The sequence below is a fragment of the Python bivittatus genome, unplaced genomic scaffold, assembly GCF_059951505.1.
Source record: "Python bivittatus isolate LINGU-HERP-01145 unplaced genomic scaffold, Pbiv_v1 ctg000980_np1212, whole genome shotgun sequence".
Classification (NCBI taxonomy): domain Eukaryota; kingdom Metazoa; phylum Chordata; class Lepidosauria; order Squamata; family Pythonidae; genus Python; species Python bivittatus.
Genome location: NW_028277125.1, coordinates 40,302,790 through 40,320,000, shown reverse-complemented (window position 1 = coordinate 40,320,000; position 17,211 = coordinate 40,302,790). Strand labels below are relative to the sequence as shown.

At 38.1% G+C, this 17,211-nt stretch overlaps 1 protein-coding gene across 8 annotated transcripts in view; it reads left to right on the top strand.

Moving 5' to 3' along the window:
• Nucleotides 1-17,211, top strand: part of STAG1 (STAG1 cohesin complex component) — a 205,397-nt gene that overhangs the window by 57,760 nt on the left and 130,426 nt on the right. For all 8 annotated transcript variants that reach the window (XM_088132685.1, XM_088132686.1, XM_088132684.1 and 5 more), the window contains one exon: nt 10,608-10,710. In XM_088132685.1, coding sequence (XP_087988811.1) covers nt 10,608-10,710 — 103 coding nt within the window. The remainder of the gene's footprint in view (nt 1-10,607; nt 10,711-17,211) is intronic.

Here is a 17,211-nt window from a genome sequence, read left to right as displayed (position 1 = left end):
GTGCACTAATTTGTTCCCCATTTTGTGCAGCATCACCTATCTTCTTCAATTTATCATGTTTAACCAGGCATAAACAATTGAACCCATTTTTCCCACCTCACCATCCTTTCTCTCATCTCCTTGCTCTCATTATTCTAGATAATCCCAACCTTTCCTATATCTTCTGGCTTGATCCTGATCAGGTGATTTCATTACTGCATTAATAGATAACCTAAGAAAACCCTCCTGTTTTAAAGGTGAATTACTTGCAGGGAAAACTTCTTTTCCAAAAGACCTCTGTGAAACATTGAAGCTTTATTTTTCTGGAATGCAAGGCTCAAAGTATGTAGAAGGATGGTCTCCCTTTCCCTTTTGGACCAATGTGCCTTCTCAGAATCTTGAGACATACAGTTATCTGCTTGGGTATCACCAGTTCTGTAGTCCATACTTTCTCATACAAATGTTTCAAGTAATTCTTAGAATAGCAGATTCATCCTAACCCTAGTCATACAGGTAATCCTTGCTTACCAACTGCCTTGTTTAGCGACCATTTGAGGTTATGATGGGGTAAAAAAACAAACAAGCCTTTGTGACCAATCACCTTTACAACCATCACAGCATCCCACAGTCATGTGATTGCCATTTGGATGCTTTGCAACTGGTGCACATTTATGACTGTTGCAGCATCCCAGTCACACGATCACCATTTGTGTGTTTCACAACTGGCTTGCGGCAAGCAGAGTTAAATAGAGAAGGTGGAAGTAAAATTGTAAGTCACAGTCACATGATATTTCACTTAACAACCACAACGTTTCGCTTAACAACTGAATGGGAGGTTGTAATCCCGTTGCGGTCACATGATTTTCCACTTAGCGATGGAGTTGCTGGTCCCAATTGTGGTTGCTAAGTGAGGACTACCTGTTTGTTTGTTTATTTAAATTTATATGGCCACCCATCAGTGTTGTGACTCTGACTGGCAAACAGCAATTTAAAAAAGCGTAAAGTAACAATGACACATTCATGGGAATGTGTGATGTCTTAAAGTATAGCTGTTAGTACCATACATCCTATATCCTCCTGCATGCTTATCTCTTCAGTCCTAGATTTCCAGTTTGAAACTTGAATAGGAGTTCTGTATGTATAGCATTGAATATAAATAGAACTGCATGCTGTAAGGCACTTTGTTCATGGGTGATAGTAGAATTTAGGGAGTTCAATGGATTGGAGTGTTCTATAGACCCTATAAATAACTAAATTGAAGGAACAGGAGTTGATGTACACAAAAGATGTAGGAGTCTTCACATGAGTCTGCAAGGGAGAAGGCAGTTGGTTTGACTAGCTGTATCCATTATTCTGGTCAATAGATGCTGTTAAATACATCTCCATATTTCATTTAAGCAATTGAACAGTGATTATGTGTCCTTTTGACCACTTCAAAAATATCCATACTGTTACATTTGTGTTTATATGATTGCTATTGTGCATAATTACTGTTCTAGTTTAAAGTGGGTCATTCAAAGATTTTAAGCTGACACAGTCAGAAGTATCCTTAGTGCGTCAGGACAGTACACATACCTCCTAGTTAGTGGGATACTATATAGACAACTCTGCTGGTTTGCAAGGTGGTGTTTAGATTAGAGATCTTAGCTTGCATAGAGTAGTCTGAGCATATGTGGGGTAAAGCTGGGCTTTGGTTGCACTTGTGGCATACTGCTAGAAATATGCCAAAACTGACCAGAATTTTGTCCTTATTGCTAACATAAGGTTCTTCATATGCACAGGTACAGTTAAAGCTGATAATCTAGTCAGTTCCTCCAATATTTTACTAAAAAGAATTGTGTGAAAGACTCAATTGACTGCTGCTTCCCTTCCTGGTTTTAGTCAATGTTTGTGAGCTGTTTGATGACAACCATGGCATACAGAAGTTTGTGACTTGGAATGTCAAAGGAAATATATTCATTTACTTCATTTTTGTGCTGTTCAATCCAAAAAGTTCTAGGTGGCTAACAATCCCATCATAAGATAAAAGCATCCATAAAGGAAAAAGGGGGGGGATTTATTCAATTTAGGCACCACCTGACTCCAAACTGACTCTGGGCAGCGTACAATAAAATCAAACAGAATAGAAAATACAATAATTATAAAAAAAAGGAATTTGAATATATATAAAAAAGAAATCAAAAAGTAGAACCAGAAATATGTGCTTCTGAATCCGATTTCCAATCTAAGCATCACCCCCTCCTGTGCTAGACAGAACAGATGGGATTGACTGCTTTCCTAAAGCCCAGAAGGAATAGGGCTGACTCAGTCTCTATGGGAAGGGAGTTCCAAAGTGTGGGCTCAGCTGTTGGAAAAAGCCCCCTTCCGAAACCCTATCAAATGGCAATCAAATAATCCTGTAGGCATGGAACCTGGAAGGAGATGACCCTTGTTTGATCTGCTGGGAAAGGCAGATGAATATGGGAATATGGGAGATGGCAGTAAATAATGTAAATGGTAAAGAGTGAGAATTAACACAAATTAATTGAAATAAAAATAGATGTGTTCCATGTTTGTGAAATTAAGAGAAAGGAAAGGGAGGTAAATAGATTGGAATAAATGCTGAATACATGCAGGAAAATGAACATTTAGGTTTTAATTATGAATGGAAAGCTAAAGCTTATGGTTGCAGTATAAACTGGCATCATGTACATTGTTGTGGGTGTCTATAAAAGTAGAAATTCATAGATTTGTGGTAGTTGCATGTTATGCAATGAAAGATGATAACGAAAGAACCAGGAATGAGTTCTGGGAAAAATTATGCAACATTCTGACATATGTGATATGTAGGAAGAAGTTATTCTGTTAGGCAACATGAATGGATGGATGAGAATGAGATGAGAGACTAAAGAAAAGGTGATTGGGCCATTGGGATCCCCAAGAATGAATGAGAATGGTGATGGTTTGGTGAATATGTACTTTAGAAAAGCATCTGTTTTCCTGTTTACATATTATAAATGTAAATCTGTGCGCGTGCATGGCAAGGGAATGGAATGGAAAAACATAGTTGGGTTGATTGTACCAATAGAAGGGAATATGTGTAGCTCAGGGTTGAACTGTGGAGTCCTTGGGGTTCTCTGAACTTGGTTGTTTTCTTGTAAATGTTTCGTTACCCGGCTAGGTAACATCTTCAGTGCTAGAATGGAATGAGGTTTGCTCTCTGTTTATATATTGTGGCATGCCCTGCCAGTGTTGGTGGGGATGTGGGTTTTGTATTGTTCTGTTTTTTCCTCTGGTAGTTCCTTGATTAAGGTATTGTTTACTGCTTATATGTCTGGTGGTAATCTTGGTGTTAATCTCTGCTTATCTGGGTGATGATTGCTGGTGAGGAGATGTTCTGGTCTTTTGTTTTCGTTTCTATTGTCTCTTTTGAATAGTGTGTAGCTGTTGTTTATTTCTGTTGATGGCTGCCTTGTCTGAATAGCAAGCTTCTAAGAATTCCCTTGCATTTTTGGATTTAGCTTGGTCTAAGATGCTGACAGTTTCTCAACATTTCCCACAATGCACAAACGCATTGCAGCAACCCAACAGAAAAAGGAAACAGACCACCTATACAATATCTTCCAACAAAATGGATACCCACGCAACTTTATCAAAAAGTTCCTGACCACTCAATCTACTACAACACAACCAACACAAGCTATGAAAAGGATAACACTGCCATACATCAGAAATGTCTCAGAAACTACCAACAGGCTATTACAACCACATGGCATCTCTGTAGCACACAAACCAACTAAAGCTCTCCAAAACATTTTAAGCAAACCAAAAGACCCAGTAGCCCAAGAAGAAAAAATAGGAGTCATCTACAACATACAGTGTAAGGACTGTAATAACCACTATGTAGGACAGATGGGCAGAAGGCTTGCAGAGGGCATCCATGAATGCCAACTAGCAGTCAGAAAACATGATGAAAACTCCTTAATCTCACAACACATGGACAGACTTAACCATGGTTTCAACTGGGAAACTGTCAGCATCTTAGACCAAGCTAAATCCAAAAATGCAAGGGAATTCTTAGAAGCTTGCTATTCAGACAAGGCAGCCATCAACAGGCATACAGAAATAAACAACAGCTACACGCTATTCAAAAGAGACAATAGAAAGGAAAACAAAAGACCAGAACATCTCACCAGCAATCATCACCCAGTTAAGCAGAGATTAACACCAAGATTATGACCTGACATACAAGCAGTAAACAATACTTTAATCAAGGAACTACCAGAGGGAAAAACAGAACAGAACAAAACCCACACCCCCACCAACACTGGCAGGGCATGCCACAATATATAAACAGAGAGCAAATGCCATTTCATTCTAGCACTGAAGATGTTACCTAACCGGGTAACGAAATGTTTGCAAGAAAACAACCAAGCTCTGAATTATTGTTTATGATTAAATATTTACTTATTCATTCATTCAATTAAATATTGAGAGGATTAGTGAAAAATGCAACGAAAATAGGTTCTGAATGTAGGGCAGTTATTTGGTTAATGTAAGAGTGAATCTTACAAAAAGTTGGACGTGGAAGAAGAACAAAGTTGAAGCAAGAGTGAAAGAAGAATGACAGTGAGAAGGAAGGATATTAATGTTATATGAAAAATAATAGGTAGATTAAATTTTCAGCAAAATGAATGAAGGGATGGACATAAGGAAAAAGGGTGTGGCAACTGCTTGGAACAGCATGAAAGAATTAGATTATAGAGTACCACTGAAGTGTGTGGAGTTATGCTAATATGAAGTATTAAAAGGATACTTGGTGGAATGATAAATTGAAAGGAGCTGTGATGGATGAGAAAGAAGAACATAGATTGCTTCAAAAATGAGGATGAAACAATGGTAGAGAAGAAAATAGAGCAAGAAATTGTTACAATTAAAAGAGCTAGAGAAAATGCAGAATTAATTTGATAAAATAAAGATTTATTTGGAAAGAAGATGAAAAGGGCTACTAAACGAGGAGATCTAACAAAGTGAATGGAATTAAGAATAAAAATGATATAGTCATTTGGTATGAAATTAAAGTGGGTACTGGAAGAAGTGTTTTAGACACTTTTATGAGAATTATAATAATGGTAAAAAAGTGGACATCAAAATGAATGATACAACTGTTAATTTTCAGGTAAAAATTGATAGAAAATCATAAGTGCTGAGAGAATGTTGAAAAATTATAAAGCTGCATGAGTATCCAGTGTCAGTGTATAGTTGTAAAAATAGGGGTATTTGTATATGGAGTGGCTATGCAACTTATTTAATGTATTGTATTTGTTCCTGATTGGAAAAATATTGCTATTGTTCTGTTACACAAAGGAAATGCCAACAAAAGAGAATTGTTGTTAAGTGTGTTTGTTTGGGATTGTTTGTTAAATGTGCCTTGGAAGATATTTGGTAGAATTCTCAATGAAAGGATACAAAAGGTGATAGTGAAGTAAATCTGGGAAATGTATTGTGGCTTTAATTCAAGCAGGAAACCTACAGGCCAAAATTTTGTTCTTTACCAGGTCATTGAGAAATCTACAAATATAAATCTTTTGTGTTAGTGTATGATAAAGTGCATAGGCTTGAATTATGAAATGTTTTGTGTAAATATGGAGTTGAAGTTAGTTGATGCATGGGAAAATAGATGGACAAATTGGTTGATTATAAATTATTATAAATGATATATTTGACATAAATGATTATAGAAATCTAGTGAACAGTATGTGATCTGTTGTGATTACTGAGTATTTGTTCAGAGAATAAAAAATAGTTGTCTATAACAGCTTGCTTCTGCCCAAATTGTTATATGGAAGTGAGAGTTGAGTATGTGAGGAGAAACATATAATTAAGTTTAATGCACTGAGAATGGGTAACTTAAGAAGTGGATCTGGTAAAACAAGGATATAGTCAAGAACAAATGGATAATGAATGAATATAGATTTGAAAAAAGAGTGAGTGACCAGCACAAGTAGTCCTTGATTAATGACCACTTGTTCAGCAACTGTTTGAAGTTAAGATGGCACTGAACAAGTGGTAGTTAAGACTGGTCTGGAAGTTCTGGCCATCCTAGCATCCCCACAGTCACATGATCACAATCAGAGTGCTTGGCAACAGGCTTGCACTTACCACAGTTGCAGCGTCCCTTTGTCATGTGATTGCCATTTGCGACCTTCCCTGCTGGCTTCCCACAAGCAAAGTCAAGGAGGAAGACGGCAGGGAAGGTTGCAAGTTGCTCCTATAAGTTACTCCTGCTCCCACCACTTTTTCTCCCAAGGACCCCAGCTACGAAGTACAAGATCTTGCAGCACAATCCCCCTTGCATTCTGTAGTGCCCAGAGGTTCTTGTGCAGCGCCACAGCAGCTGCCAATGAGCCCTCCTGCACTTGGCAGCAGCCATCCCCCGGCTGTGCTGGTTTGGCACTGTGGCAGCCACACCGCACCCTGCAGCAAGCACCCACTGCCTGGCCGTGCTCATGCTGCAGCAACCACCCCCTTCCCAGCCATGCTCATGCCCTCCCACACCCGGCAGCAGTCATCCCCTGCCCGGCTGCACCACAGCAGCCACCAGCGCACCCTCCTGCACCCAGCAGCAGTCACCTCCTGCTTGGCTGTGCTCTTGCTGTTCTGCAAAGCCACTTGCCCGCCCACCAGCCTGCTTGCAAGCCGCCTGGGACTTGCGACTTCCTGCTGGCTTCACCATTGACTTTGCTTATTAGAAGCCAGCAGGAAGTCGTGAGGAGGTCCTCATTTAACAACCCACAATCCTCGCTTAACAATGGCAACGGAACTACTGGGATTGCTGTCACTAAGTGATGCAGCCATGTGACATTGTGCTTTACAACAGCATTGCTTAGTGACAGAAATTCCAGTCCCAATTACCATTGTTAAGCAAGAACTACCTGTACAAAGGGGGGACGCGGTGGCACAGTGGCTTAATGACGCTGAAAGTTGCCAGCCAGAAATGGTCGACGCTTCAGCGGTTCGAGTCCAGCCTTCCCGTTAAACAGGGTGAGCTCCTGTTTCCTCCCCAGTTCCTGTCAACCCAACAGGTCGAAAACTCACGTGAGTAGATAAATGGGTACTCTCACTCCGGTGGGAGGAAAAATGCTGGCGGCGCCTTACAAAAAGGAGTTGGGAGCAGTTGCCAGTAAGCGCGAAAAACCGCGCGCGCCCAAAAAGGGCGCGAAGCAACGGAAACCCCACCTCCTGCGCTCAACAGCTGGGCTCTGCTCTAGGAAGGAGGCTCTGGCAAACCACTTCCGAAAAACAATTGCCTTGAAAACTGCAAGGACTCGTCCAAGCAGTCACTGCAGGGTCAGCAATGACTGAGCGCAGACAAAAAAAAAAAAAACCTGTACAAAAGAAGCACATTGAGGTGGTTTGGTCATATAGAGGCAATGAGTGAATATCAAATTTCAGTGTAAATATATGAAGAAGAGTGAATAGGTTCAGAAGAAGGGGAAGGCCAAGAAAGTTAGATGGAGTTGATATCCTGAAAAAAGTGAGGGGAGACAAATTTAAAAAACAAAAAGCAGCACATGTATGTATGTATGTATGTATGTATGTATGTATCAGCATATGGGCCCGATGGAAGCAAGTACAGGTTTACAAGGATTGAAAAATATGGAGAGGTATAGATACTGATATAAACAAGATTTAATTATATTTTCTTTTATTTTTTCTTAACTTATGCCTTATTTTCTTTTTCTTATTACTGTTTAATGTTTAGCTGTGCTTTCTATAATGTTGCTTACAGTGAACAGGAATAGCATGAAGGGTATTATACAGGGATGTATTATGACTTGTCAATTCAGGGAGACAGGTTCTCAGAATACAAGGACCAACACATTCATATCCTTTTTACATGCAACACATTCATATTCTTTTTACATGTACTTCTTAAGGATACCACTTTTAAGCCTCACGATATAATCCCAAACATAATATATACATATCCATGTATTTTATGTAATTCTATAAACATTCTATAATGTGCTTTATATAATTCTTTAAAAATTACATAGAACTTTTGATCAGAAAGAGTTGGTAACATCTTTTCCAACTAGCAAATTTTATTAAAAGGCCAAAATATTTGTGAGCTGCAACTCACTTTGTCAGATGCATAGAGTGGCTAGACTGATGTAGATTGGGATGGGGCAAGACAGCTTGATTGTGCAGATGCAGGTTACATGTAAGATGGGTTACAAGTATCTGTTAATAATTGTAATGTGTTAAGCTGTTTGTTGAGACCTTAATATATGTGAGTTCACCAATATCCTGCTCAAAGTTGCTGTTAAAGTCTTGTTTTTCCAAAATGGTCACTTTGAGGTCTGCAACAGAGTGTTCTGATAGGTTGAAATCCTCTGATAATTGCTTTGTCCTTGTTTGGAGTCCTGATGTCAAGCTTGAGTCCAGTTCTTTTGCATAAAGTTTATCCTATTCATCTGATGTAGAATCCAGAGAGATATTGCTTTGCAATAGACCAGTGTATGTGATTCTGCAAGAAATTCACAGGATATGTTTTGACATTGAAATCTGTTTCCATTTCTAACCTCACCTTGGTATTTTTCACCTACATGTTCATAAGAATAAGTTTGAAAATGTGTGAGCAAAGCCTAAGGAAGTTTTAAGTCCAAACAAGAGATTGATAACAGAAAAAAATAATGTGAACATGGCTTACTTTGCAGTGTTCACTTAACAACTTTGGGTTATTTAGTTACTTGGTATAAAACCTTGCATGAGATAAAGTTTGTTTTATAATAATTTTTTTACAACAAAAAGTTCTTTGGATGGTTTGATCCAGCTGTTACTACAGAATCTGGATTCTCTTAACACAGATCCATTTTAGCACAGGCCACATACAATTCTGAGAATTAGTCGTCTTATACAACAACACCTTATAGACCAGTATACTAACTTTGTGATATGTTAATTCAAGGAAATTGCTGGCTTCACTTTTATACTCAGGGTCATTTACACTCTTCCCTGTCGTTTTCCCTCTTAATCAAAAAAAGAATTAGTTTCATAAATATATGGACAATTACCTCCTTGCCTCCTCTTTTCAAATACATTTTTGGTGTATTTCCAAATTAATACTGTTTATTATCTGATTTATCTTGTGTACATTGTAACAGTGGTTCTTAAACAATCTTATCTTATATTGCTAATAAAATGTAAATTATCTAATATAGATCTCTTTTATCATAATTTTATTCTCCCAATACCTACATGCCTACAGGGTTCTGTGATGTGATAAGATCTTACTATAGATACTCTTTTAGTTTTTTGACTTCTGCACTAATTTTAACAGTGTATAAACATATTTGACTACTTTCTCAACAAATACATTTATTTTATTCATTTATAACAATTTAGCCTAGTTTTCATTTTAAAAAACTGAAGCAGGATTGTATAGCATCTGTATTTTATTTGATACAGTGAAAGTGCTTTTTCTAGTAGTTAAAACTATTGTCTTGGGAAGCAAATACAAACATTTGAAGGAGCTATACTAGTGGCCCACTCTTTTTAGGATTATGTATTTCAGATAGCAACGGTAGTTTCAATATCGCAAGAATGTGGCCTGTTATCTGGCTTTTCTGTTCTTTCTGCTTTTCTTTTCTTTTTAGTGAGGCAGTTCTTTTTTCATCAGTCTTTGATGAATTCTGTTCCCTCGTATAGAGGTGAAAAACAGCTTGAGCAAATGAGGAAGAACTATATCATAATAGAGTAGTTGCAATAAGTAGCAAGTGCAATTTGGAAACACTAAAGATGGGTTATAGGAAATATATATATCTTTAATCCTGGATAGCTGCTGTAGAGAATTCTTAGTTAAATGGCCTCACAGGGTGAGGGTAAAAAGCTTTCTAAATTTGCAGCAACATTAATAGAAGGTTATAGGCTTAAAGGACTTTCCCTAACCTACTTCTATAGGAAATAAAACAAAATATCACATAGTTACATATTTCTTAATCAACATTTATTTGGGACTTGTATGTATACATGCAAGATTTGTCAAAACTGGCTGAATAAGCACAGTGAGAAAAGTGTGCGCATGTATGGATGTCTTTGTGGAGCTTGCTTTTGCTTTGAATCTTTCCACTTTTCACAAATGAAATCATGACTGATACCATGCATATGTTATTTGTGAGAAGCTAATGTATACAGTAGGAATTAAACTTCAAACAGGAAGACCAGCATATACTGTATATATGAACCACAAGGATGATAGCCAAATTATTAATCTAATAATTAAATTAATAATTAATCTAATAATTCATATACAGATCTTTTATTTGATTTGGTTCAGGTTTCAAAAATTTGTAGCTCTTCAGATGTTGGATTCCAGTTCCCTTGAAGTCAAGGCATTGTGGTCAGTGATGATGATTACTGGATATTGTAGTTCAGCAATATATGATTTCTGCTGACTATACTGTCTTCATATTAATACTTTTGTGAGTGGAGAGATTTTGTGAGTGCATAAAGTGGCTAGCCTCAATTTACTGAATTAGTCTCAATTTATCTATAATTTGTATTACCACAAAATGTTACTGTTTTTATTTTGTTTATGTAGTTATGTTTACTAATTTATATTTTTAATTGGCATTTTCCTTCAGGGATTCTACAAATGAAGCTACTGCACATTCAGATGTTGGTAGTGAATTGGAAGAAACACAACTGAAGGGGAAAAGAAAACGTGGTCGTCCTGGTAGACCTCCAGTATGCTACTTATTTTTTTCTTTGAATACCTGTTAAGATTGTACCATTTCATTTTCTTTATTTCTGTATTAGCAGTTGTTGATATTGCTACCTATTTGAAGACTTGCGCTGTATATGGCATGCCAGCATTATTTATTATTGTAGCAAAAAACTAACTTGTAAGAAGGATTGACTTTTCATATTCCATTTTTTAAAATTTCTTATATAACAACTATTATTTTATCCCAGTAGTGAGCAATCTCATCAGCCCCAAGTATCATGTGGCAGGTTAGAGCTACATATCAATATATAGCCCTCATTCACATGTCTAGGGAGTTGTAAAGGAAAATAGTATGGAGAAAGATCAATCTCTATTCCAGCCCCTCGCTGCCTCTCCTGTAACTGATTCTTTTTTAAAAAACTGTATATCAGATTAAGCAACAAGAAACGTGTGCGTGTATATAATTGTGTTAATAATGTGATATAGCATACAATTTAAAAAATGAGGAAAAGAAAAAAAGGTCTGGAAAATTTTTATCATAAAAAAATACAAAAAATTTGACAAAATTGCTTAAAAGTCATCTTCCCTAACTCTTTATTTAAGAAAAACAAACAAACCCAAAACAAAGTAAAGCACCCCCCGATTCAAATGTTAATGAGCAACACATTATCAGCAACTGAGTGCTCCAAATCAGGTGTATCTCTTTCTGCCAGTATTATACTGTAATTCCTGTGTAAAATGTTGTATAATAATAACAACAACCATTCTCTATATGTAAACATTTCACAATTCTTTGTCTCAATAGATTCCAAATAATGGAGATTATAGCCAAGAAGGACATGTGTGCCCATGTTATGTAGTAGTGTAAATTCATAGTAACAGGCTTATGGATATTAGCCTCAAATGTGAGAACAACAGGGCAGGGGCAAGGCCAAACCGTCTGAGTGAATGTTTCTACTGTTGAATTGCATCTCTGACAATTGTAAACAACTTTTACTAAGACTTTCTAAGGTATCATTCATGTTAAGGTAATAGTGAGTTACATTTTAAAAACAACATTCCACTGCTTTATCGAAATAGGACATTCAGGCTAATTATTAGAATAGCAAATAATATAAATTTTATCAAATTTCTTCAGTATCTTATAAAAAACAAAATATAGGCTTAGAACATAATTCATTTTTCCACACTCTCTTAACAAATGTGGAATTTCACAAGCAGCTGTAGCATCATTAAGTAACTGATGCTTTCATTAAATGAGCTATCAAGAAATACTTTGAATAAATCAAACTCTGTTTAAGTTCTCCATAAATTATCAACACTGTTCCATCAGAACTGAATTGGCCCAAAGTAATAATACAATGGAAGAACCAGTTTCCCGCAAACAGATTCTACTACTACTGTATTTTAAAGAAATTATTCCATGATATCAGCTCTTCATGGTCTAAAGGTCAAATTATGTCTGTGATCCAATAATCTCCATATTTATTTTATGACATTAATGCAGAAATTGAAACTGATTCCTGAAGAAACAAGGATCTGCATATGTGCTAGTGGGGCTGGGCATGCTTTGAAAATTATTTGTAAAAAGGGATTCAGACCTTGGACAAGCATAGCACCTGCTATTTATTAAAGTATGCATAGCTTTCTTTTCAGGCTTCAGGTAGGTACTGTGCTTTTGCAAGGTTCATGGCACTTCTTCCAAATGATTTCTGACATATGCAAGCAATCCTGCTTTTTAAGATTTCAGCGAATCAACTTGAACTTTTCTGAAAGTTCTGGCTCCTGCAGCCAAAACAAAAATTCATGTCTTAGAAGTGCATCTGAAGTAATATAGAGGAATGAAAATTGGAAAAGCTCATGAAATATATGTATCAAGTTCAGAGTTAAATTTATCTTTAATATATTTGTTTTATCTCAAGTGCTCAAGGAAATGCTAGACACCTGTCCAGGCCGCCTTTTATTTGAGTTGAAGTTGGGGATTCACCAGTTGAGAAAACCTTTAAGGAATCTTTATAAATAAAAGAGAACATAATCTAAAATCCCAGTTCCTAAACATGTCAAAATTATTACTCATAATAAATGTCTTTTAAGTCTAATTTAACCCACTATATAGAATAATCATGCATGCTACCAAGTTTGAGAAAAAAGATTAAGAATATAAAGTCCTGTTTTATTTCTAAAGCATAACATCATCTGCACACAGCAGAGGTTTATACTCTGCTTCACCTTCTGCAATCCCTTTACTTTCAGATGGATTGGGTGTATACATTTCTAGAATTAGTATTTCTTTTTTCCTCCAAATTTGAAAGAAGGAATCATCCTTGACATGTACCACTACGTACATATTACAAAATCACTGTTAGTTTTCAGGATAAGCAATTTCTGCAAAGCAGAGAAAAACAGTAAGATGTAATTAAGTTTAAGAAATTAAAAGATAAGAGTAAAGAAAAGGAAATCTAACTAAATCTACAGCAGCACAATTCACTTTACTTTTCCATGCTTTTATATAATTGCAAACCATCTTTTTATCCTTGCTTCCACCACGTCCGTGTGCTATCATACCTTCCCTTTTGTTCTTTAATGCTCTCAGCTCTACAGCATAACTTTTTAAAAGGAGAGAGAAAACTCATTGCTACTTATTTTGTGATCTAAAGATTTAATAAAATATGTCTAACCATAGTATAATAGTTAGAAAAACCCCAAGTAAGTAACATTTCTCATAAATACTGGCTGTTGGGTTATCTCTTTTTTGGGTTAAAGCAATTAGAGCTATTAGAAATCTAATATGTTTTTGTGAAGTAATGTTTTATCTTAAAATAGGTAATAAAACAGAAAACATTATTTCATGTGTACTGAACATCTCAAAATGTTCAATAAGGGTTGGAAACAATCTTGTTGCTATAGGTGCAGTTAAAAATTGGAACATTTACTCATGACATCAAGAAATGTGGCTGATTCATGCCTAGGGGAAGGCAGCATTGGTTCACTTGTAGCAATAGTTTGATGATATGTTCTGTCATACGACAAGAGAAAAGGAAATGAAATACAGCTAAATCTAGTTAATGCTAACAGCATTCACTCTAAAATAACAAAAATGGTATTGCCTGATAATACAGGTCACCCAACCAAGCAGAAAATATAGATGAAATCTTCACAGTCAGATGGTCAAGATGTCCAGGAAACATACCACTGTGATAATGGGGGATTTCAGCTATCCCAACATCAACTGGGAATCAAACTCTGCAGCAAGTAAGAGAGCTAACAAATTCTTGAGGTGCCTTGCAGACAATCTCAGTGTCCAAAAGCTGGAAGGAAGAACTAGGAGATCAGCTATGAAGGACTTAATACTTACTAATGGGAAGTGGAAGTTGTAGAAACCTTGAGATAGAGTGACATGTGCTTTTAGAATTCCTCATATTGCAGGCAAGGCAAACTAAAGGGAGACAGATTAGTGTTCCTAGATTTCAAGAGAGTGGAGTTCATTAAGCTAAAGAGAAAAGTAGAAAATATTCTATGGATTGAAAGCCTGAAGGGCAAAACTGTTCAAAAGGGTTGGAAAATTGTGTAAAGTGAAATAAGTCTCAAACACAAACAGTACCAAAGAGAAATAAAAATGGGAGACACCTGAAAAAACTGGTATGTTTGTATAAAGAACTCTCTGAGAAACGAAAACGGCAAGTTTAAAAAATGGAAAGAAGGACTTATAACAGAAGCAGAATATCAGGGGATAGACTCTGTAAGGATAGAGTCCAGAAAGGTAAGGTAAGGCTCAGAATTTGCTGAAGCTTACAGTGAATGTCAGAAATAACAAGAAAAGCATTATCTGAGTATGTGTGATGGAATGGACTTATGAAGGCCAGGCTCAGGGAGATAAGTGTGTTCTTAGCCACCAACAAGAGCGTGGGAAGTTCAAGGAGATGAGGCTGGCACCTCCCTAAGGAATTCATGGTGTTGTGGCTGGCTGGCTTGGGAACTAGGGTTCAGTCTGGTGAGATTGATGTCAGGTTCAGCCCAAAGAACTCCAAGAGACAATGCAAATACAGTTCTGTAGCGTTTATTAGCTTCAACCTCAAGACAAAAATCTCAGCAGACTGAACCTTAGTTCCCAAGCCAGCCAGCCACAACACTGTGAATTCCTTAGGGAGGTGCCAGTCTCATCTTCTTGAACTTCCCACGCTCTTGTTGGGGGCTAAGAACACACTTATCTCCCTGAGCCTGGCCTTCATAAGTCCATTCCATCACAGTACGTTTGTAATAAGAGGAAAGTCGAGAAAGTGTTTGATTTGCTGGTTAGAAGAGATGGGGAGATGTGATAGGCAACAAGGAGAACAGGTGCTCAGTCTTGTTTGGGTTGAGCTGAAACCTGTTGTTTCCCATCCAGATCCTCATAATCTACAGACACTGGGAGAGAACCTTGATGACATTACTTGGTTGGCCTGGGGTAGAGATATACAATTGTATATCATCAGCACACCAGTGATACTTAATCCCGTGCCAATGGATGATCTCACCCAGAGGCTTCATGTAGTTGTTAAATAGGAATGGAGAAAGGGTAGAGCTCTAAGGAACCCTGCAAAGCAGGGATCTAGGGCTAGATCTCTCTCTTACACCTATATTGACTAGAACTGGCCTCAAAGGAGAACCCCTGCAACATCATGCTCCCTCAGCCCCAACTCCCACAGCTAATCCAAAGGATACCATGATTGATGGTATTGAAGGTTGCTGAGGGATCAATGAGGGCCAGGATGGATGTATCATCCCCTCCTGATCCTACCACAGTTCATCTACAAGGATGATCAGTGCTGTCTTATTGCTGTATCCCAGTGTGAATCCCAACTGAGAAGGGTCCAGATATCTGCTTCATCCAGAGCACTTTAAAGCTGCAAGCTGACTTCTTAACAACCTTTTCTAAAATGGGGAATCTGGAAACAGGACAAAAATTGTTTAGAATTTTTGGATCTAAGGATAGTTTCTTGAGTTGGGGGTGGTCCACCATTCTTTTAAGAGCTGGTGAAACTCTCACCTCCCTCAAGGATGCTACCATCTGGATCTAGCCACACATCATATGGTGTTGGGCTTCCAAGAGCCCTTCTACCATCCGGAAGGGGCGTAGATCTAATGCACAGGTGACTGCACTTATAGCTCTAAGTATCCTATCCACTTCCTTGGGACCAACAAACTTACCAAATGACTGGGTCATTGCTTAGCCAACTCAAAAGGACATACACAACAAGAATTCAACTCAGAGCAGGTCAGGGTGACTTTATCTGACAGATGCCTCAAATAGTCTTATAGCAGCCCTCCAGATGTTCCTCAGGACAATCTGTAGCTAGGAGGTGCTGGGTCACCTTGACCAGGCCGCTGGATGGCCATCTGCAGATGCAATAAGAACAGAAAATGATTGTGTTTTGCTGCTCTTATCACCATCAGATAATCCTTAACAAAAGCTTTTACCCATGTTTGATTGGATTTGTTTTTTGCTCTCCTCCAGTGGTGCTCTAGGCATTTGTACTGCCACTTTATCTCTTAGCACCTCTGAAATCAGGGAGCTTTCCAAGATCCATGTCAGAATCAGCCAGGCAAAATCTGTTCCAAGGCTGCTGCCATCTTTTCATTCCAGGCAGTGACCAAGGTCTGAATCAAGCCATACATCAAAGCCTCAGGAACAATCCCAGGTTCCCTCTGGAACCCAACAGGTTTTATCAGGCACCTAGATAGAGTGAAGAAAAATTCCTCCCATGCAACAGTAAGCTGCTGCACAGAACTCAGAGGCCAACAGAAAGTGGTCTGACCATGATAAGGATTGAGAGTAACATCTCAACTCCAGATCATGTTGCTACTGCCCTGAGGCAAAAAAACAGGATTAACATCCTCCCATCATTATGAGTCAGCCCTTCAATAATCAGGGTCAGGGCCATGGTTGCAGTAGTGGCCATGAATAGTATAACACACCAAGACATCATTCCTCAAAAGTGGCCAGCCTGTTTCCCACCATATTTCTCCCTGCCCCCCCCGCCCCCTACCCGTCACCACTGTGATGTTATTGCCTGCATCTCTCCCCTTAGACATACCAACCCCCCTCTCCCAGAACAAAGGGCCACCTCTCACATCTTAATCCTACAGATACCCAATTGGCTTACTGTTGGTTCTACCTAGCACTCAAAACTCCCCAAGTCTCAGACAGTAAGTCTACCCCCTCTACCACTCATACATGTACCATCCCTTCCCTCCCTTTTACCCAGAGTAGTTAGAGGCCTAAGTATACCAATAGCCCTACTAAGCTGCACAAATTGAGTGGCAATATTATCCCTTCTGCTTCTCACCCAGAAGGAAGAACAGGTATTTGCACCCCACCAGTATCACCCCCTTACCGCTATCCACTAAGTCATCATAGTTCATCAGTCCTAAACCTTTCTTCAGTTAATTCTTTGGCACCAAAAGATGGAAAACCCTGGAGCTGCTGGAAAAATGGGGCAAATAGCACCCACTCTAATTCTCTTGAGTCCTGCCAGAGCACA